Source organism: Contarinia nasturtii, unplaced genomic scaffold (assembly GCF_009176525.2).
Source record: "Contarinia nasturtii isolate CC-2019 unplaced genomic scaffold, AAFC_CNas_1.1 Cnas_scaffold_4674, whole genome shotgun sequence".
NCBI classification, from domain to species: Eukaryota; Metazoa; Arthropoda; class Insecta; order Diptera; family Cecidomyiidae; genus Contarinia; species Contarinia nasturtii.
The window spans coordinates 1-5,480 of NW_022201960.1; the positions used below are offsets into that span (position 1 = coordinate 1).

General features: G+C 35.4%; 2 protein-coding genes across 3 annotated transcripts; both read right to left on the reverse strand.

Moving 5' to 3' along the window:
• Positions 1-34: 34 nt before the first annotated feature.
• Positions 35-2,097, reverse strand: LOC116351103 (actin, indirect flight muscle). 2 transcript variants are annotated; one of them, XM_031783159.1, is made up of 4 exons: positions 1,983-2,097; positions 1,152-1,579; positions 548-1,074; positions 248-453 (listed from the first exon to the last, which is right to left on the reverse strand). In XM_031783159.1, exons 2-4 carry the CDS (start codon positions 1,547-1,549, stop codon positions 248-250), a joined length of 1,131 nt encoding a protein of 376 aa, XP_031639019.1. In that variant the 5' UTR covers positions 1,550-1,579; positions 1,983-2,097. The 2 variants fall into 2 exon arrangements, with proteins under 2 accessions (XP_031639020.1, XP_031639019.1); XM_031783160.1 differs by lacking the exon at positions 1,983-2,097 and having other exon boundaries at positions 35-453; positions 1,152-1,549.
• A 1,570-nt stretch (positions 2,098-3,667) lies between these two features.
• On the reverse strand, positions 3,668-5,386 carry LOC116351104 (actin, indirect flight muscle). The gene is made up of 3 exons (XM_031783161.1): positions 4,989-5,386; positions 4,385-4,911; positions 3,668-4,290 (listed from the first exon to the last, which is right to left on the reverse strand). The coding sequence occupies exons 1-3, from the start codon at positions 5,384-5,386 to the stop codon at positions 4,085-4,087; spliced, it is 1,131 nt and encodes a 376-aa protein (XP_031639021.1). The 3' UTR covers positions 3,668-4,084.
• Positions 5,387-5,480: the final 94 nt, after the last annotated feature.

Sequence of the window (5,480 nt, forward strand, 5' to 3'; positions counted from 1 at the left end):
ATTACATGAATTTGTTTTGGTAAATTTTGATTGTATATCGGTTTCGTGGTACTTTTCATAGTGTTTTTGTTTATTAATATTTTTTAATAAAAAAAAGAAAAAAGAAATTATTATGAGTATATGCGTTATAATGACTGTATAATATGATGAATTTGTTTTGTTTTGCACTTTGTTCTCAGAAGCAGTTGACATTTGAAATGAAAAGAAATTAAATAAATCGATTTCAAAAATTAATGAAATTTTACATCTAGAAGCATTTGCGATGAACAATGCCTGGACCGCTTTCATCATATTCAGCCTTTGAAATCCACATGGTCTGGAAGGTGGACAATGATGCCAAAATTGAACCACCAATCCATACGGAGTATTTACGTTCTGGTGGTGCAATGATCTTGATCTTAATAGTTGATGGTGCCAATGCGGTGATTTCCTTTTGCATACGATCAGCAATACCTGTTTGTATATGAATCAATACCACAAAAATTAACCATCGTCCCATTAACCATCGTTCGAAACTATAATTTCGAAGGTATTAATAATTTCTTACCTGGATACATGGTGGTACCACCTGAGAGAACAGTGTTAGCATACAAATCCTTTCGGATGTCAACGTCACACTTCATGATTGAATTGTAGACAGTCTCATGGATACCGCATGATTCCATACCCAAGAATGATGGTTGGAACAATGATTCTGGGCAACGGAAACGCTCATTGCCAATGGTAATGACTTGACCATCGGGCAATTCATATGATTTTTCCAATGAAGTTGATGCCGATGCAGTTGCCATTTCTTGTTCAAAGTCCAATGCAACGTAGCACAATTTCTCCTTGATATCACGGACAATTTCCCGTTCAGCAGTTGTGGTGAACGAATAACCACGTTCGGTAAGGATCTTCATAAGGTAGTCAGTCAAGTCACGACCGGCCAAATCCAAACGGAGAATGGCATGTGGCAATGCATAACCTTCATAGATTGGGACGGTGTGTGAGACACCATCACCCGAATCCAAAACGATACCGGTGGTACGACCGGATGCGTACAATGAGAGCACAGCTTGAATGGCAACATACCTGAATCAAAATTATTTTCATAAATAAACTCTGTTCAAAAAATTTGACGAAATTATTCGAAATTTATTGATACATACATGGCTGGTGAGTTGAATGTTTCAAACATGATTTGGGTCATCTTTTCACGATTGGCCTTTGGATTCAATGGAGCTTCAGTGAGCAATACTGGATGTTCTTCTGGTGCAATTCTCAATTCATTATAGAATGTATGATGCCAGATTTTCTCCATATCATCCCAATTGGTAATGATACCATGTTCGATTGGGTATTTTAGTGTTAAAATACCACGTTTGCTTTGAGCTTCGTCACCGACATAGCAATCCTTTTGGCCCATACCAACCATCACACCTTGGTGACGTGGTCGTCCAACAATTGATGGAAATACGGCACGTGGTGCATCATCTCCAGCGAATCCGGCTTTGCACATGCCCGATCCATTGTCGACGACAAGAGCTCCTGCATCATCATCACACATCTTGGTTTCTTTTTATTTGGTCTTTCTTACCTTTGGGGAAGCAAACAAAAAATGAAAAATAAAAAATGCTAAATAAATGCACGGCACACAAATTTGCTTAAAATTTTTACACAATAGAAAAATTCGCTTGGTTTTCTTCGAGCAATCTCAATTTCTACGAAATTGAATATTTTTCGAATCGATATTTTCAAACTCGATATAATCAACGAAATTTTAAAATTGTTCGTTATTTCAACGAGTTAATTGCTAATTCACGGTTTAGTTTTAGCTTATTTTCTGATTTAATAAATATTTCCAAAATCCATATGAAACGAATAGTCAGGAAAAAAACACTTTCTTGAAAGTTTTCAGAAAAAAAAAATCACCGACTGCTTAGTTTTTCTCGTTTTAACTTGAATCAAATCGAATTTTTCCTCTAAGTAAACTTGCTAACCTTTTCGAAAGAAAATGGAGACTTTTTGGCCTGTTGTCGGCTCTAAACGTGTTTGTCGAGTGAAATACGTTTCATTCGTACCGAGCACTTTTATACCAATCACTTTTCAGTCAAGTGAGCATCTCTCAATTTATGACCATGCAAGCGAAAAAAAATCATAACGAAAAAAAATATATATGCGAGAATCAAATCGAAAGAGAAAAAGATAGAAAAAATGAAACCACAATGAATGAATATTGGTGTCTTATTGTAGCAAACCATGTAAAGTAAGTAACGAATAGCATTGTAGAATCAAACGACAATATATATTATATATATTTGTTGTGCATCATATTTTCTTTTTGTCACTTTAGAAAGAAAACTGTTTCATTTCGAGTAAAAATGCTATATCGCATTTTATCTATGCCATCATTCCATTTGAAAATTCGCATGCGATGAGTTTAATAGTTTGTTACGAACACGATTCGAAGTAAGGTAGACTATCTAATGAGAGCGTGTACGAAGCCCATGGAACTATTCAAAACTGGAATAATCGTACCAAAATATCCCTTGGATTGGCTGGAAGTGCAGTCAGTATTTAAAAAAATAAAGTCTCTCAAATATTGGTTCTTTATATTCATTGTATTTCATTCAAATTATTCAAATGCATGCGTACTTTCGTTCACTCTGTATTATACATTACCATATTTTATTCATGCGATTCGGTCGCAATTTTACATAAAATATTCAAGTTATTCGTATGGAATGATGGCATAAGATACATTTTTTTTTCTATTTCGACATATTTGTTATAAGTGTAACTATTTTGTGGTCTCGAGTCGCATCAAAGATGCTAATAATTGTTTTGCTGGGCTGAAAATAGAAATCCCTTAAAAAGGCGATTTAGATGAATCGTTCGAACCAAATTTCGAAAAATGTTTATTTGTGTTGTGTGGTGTGTCACAAATTGGCTGTGTTGGGCCAGAACAAGCGCAATGCGAATAACAAAAACAAATGCAAAACAATTCAAACGAAATGAAATTGAGAGAAGAAGAAAAAAACGGACGGAAAATTGGTTGTGTTTTGTGTTTGTGGCTATGCGATGGTTGCATGCTCAGACAGTGTCGAGTTTATTCACGTCGCCGTTAATTTGTTGGTGTTTCTGTGTATTTTCTTTTTGTTCATTGCTTTCCTTTCTTTTTCGGTGTTTTTTTATTCGGTTTTTTTATTCGCACGTCGAGAGAATGAGATTAAAAATACTTTCGACAATTTTGTGTATCGTATTCGGTGATGCATTGTTTTTCCCTTTTCGGTAATCACTATTTGAGCTTTGACAATGTGTTGTGTGTCTTTTTCGGTACATAGCAGTCGCATCGTTATTTCACATTCGATTATGGTTTTGTGCTCGCATTTCAGTTTCAGCTCATCAATCCAATCGCAATGCAACTGCATAATTTATGATTATGCAGGCTACAAAGGGATACACCGGCCAATAAAATGACGACAACACGTTGTTTATTCACACGAGCTCAATGTGAATCCGTGTGATGTTTGACAATGCTGAATCAAATTTTTTTTTTCTAATTTCGCATCAAATTTTCCACTTTAACACATTTATATAATCAGATTTTTTTTTTATTTATCTATAAAAAAAACTTAACAAAACACAGCAAAAATGGTATAGAGAGAATAAAAAGTAGTCCGGATATTTTTTTGTAGATTATATTTTGTGTTTTTCATAAAATTACAAAAGAACATAATTATATAAATATTTTGAGAGAAATAGAGATGAAGAAAATTGAGCAAGACTTTCTTTTGGCTGATTTTAATAGTTTTTGTTGATTATTATCATTACGTGTAATGATTATTGCACTTTATTACATGAATTTGTTTTGGTAAATTTTGATTGTATATCGGTTTCGTGGTACTTTTCATAGTGTTTTTGTTTATTAATATTTTTTAATAAAAAAAAGAAAAAAGAAATTATTATGAGTATATGCGTTATAATGACTGTATAATATGATGAATTTGTTTTGTTTTGCACTTTGTTCTCAGAAGCAGTTGACATTTGAAATGAAAAGAAATTAAATAAATCGATTTCAAAAATTAATGAAATTTTACATCTAGAAGCATTTGCGATGAACAATGCCTGGACCGCTTTCATCATATTCAGCCTTTGAAATCCACATGGTCTGGAAGGTGGACAATGATGCCAAAATTGAACCACCAATCCATACGGAGTATTTACGTTCTGGTGGTGCAATGATCTTGATCTTAATAGTTGATGGTGCCAATGCGGTGATTTCCTTTTGCATACGATCAGCAATACCTGTTTGTATATGAATCAATACCACAAAAATTAACCATCGTCCCATTAACCATCGTTCGAAACTATAATTTCGAAGGTATTAATAATTTCTTACCTGGATACATGGTGGTACCACCTGAGAGAACAGTGTTAGCATACAAATCCTTTCGGATGTCAACGTCACACTTCATGATTGAATTGTAGACAGTCTCATGGATACCGCATGATTCCATACCCAAGAATGATGGTTGGAACAATGATTCTGGGCAACGGAAACGCTCATTGCCAATGGTAATGACTTGACCATCGGGCAATTCATATGATTTTTCCAATGAAGTTGATGCCGATGCAGTTGCCATTTCTTGTTCAAAGTCCAATGCAACGTAGCACAATTTCTCCTTGATATCACGGACAATTTCCCGTTCAGCAGTTGTGGTGAACGAATAACCACGTTCGGTAAGGATCTTCATAAGGTAGTCAGTCAAGTCACGACCGGCCAAATCCAAACGGAGAATGGCATGTGGCAATGCATAACCTTCATAGATTGGGACGGTGTGTGAGACACCATCACCCGAATCCAAAACGATACCGGTGGTACGACCGGATGCGTACAATGAGAGCACAGCTTGAATGGCAACATACCTGAATCAAAATTATTTTCATAAATAAACTCTGTTCAAAAAATTTGACGAAATTATTCGAAATTTATTGATACATACATGGCTGGTGAGTTGAATGTTTCAAACATGATTTGGGTCATCTTTTCACGATTGGCCTTTGGATTCAATGGAGCTTCAGTGAGCAATACTGGATGTTCTTCTGGTGCAATTCTCAATTCATTATAGAATGTATGATGCCAGATTTTCTCCATATCATCCCAATTGGTAATGATACCATGTTCGATTGGGTATTTTAGTGTTAAAATACCACGTTTGCTTTGAGCTTCGTCACCGACATAGCAATCCTTTTGGCCCATACCAACCATCACACCTTGGTGACGTGGTCGTCCAACAATTGATGGAAATACGGCACGTGGTGCATCATCTCCAGCGAATCCGGCTTTGCACATGCCCGATCCATTGTCGACGACAAGAGCTCCTGCATCATCATCACACATCTTGGTTTCTTTTTATTTGGTCTTTCTTACCTTTGGGGAAGCAAACAAAAAATGAAAAATAAAAAATGCTAAATAAATGCACGGCACACAAATT

Bases quoted from the DNA above. Each gene is read 5' to 3' on its own strand.
- LOC116351103 (XM_031783160.1), bottom strand. From the start codon at position 1,549: ATGTGTGATGATGATGCAGGAGCTCTTGTCGTCGACAATGGATCGGGC. The intron at 1,075-1,151 runs GTATGTATCAAT...ATTTTGATTCAG, and splicing joins ACATTCAACTCACCAGCCAT to GTATGTTGCCATTCAAGCTG. The intron at 454-547 runs GTAAGAAATTAT...ATATACAAACAG, and splicing joins TGGTACCACCATGTATCCAG to GTATTGCTGATCGTATGCAA.
- LOC116351104 (XM_031783161.1), bottom strand. From the start codon at position 5,386: ATGTGTGATGATGATGCAGGAGCTCTTGTCGTCGACAATGGATCGGGC. The intron at 4,912-4,988 runs GTATGTATCAAT...ATTTTGATTCAG, and splicing joins ACATTCAACTCACCAGCCAT to GTATGTTGCCATTCAAGCTG. The intron at 4,291-4,384 runs GTAAGAAATTAT...ATATACAAACAG, and splicing joins TGGTACCACCATGTATCCAG to GTATTGCTGATCGTATGCAA.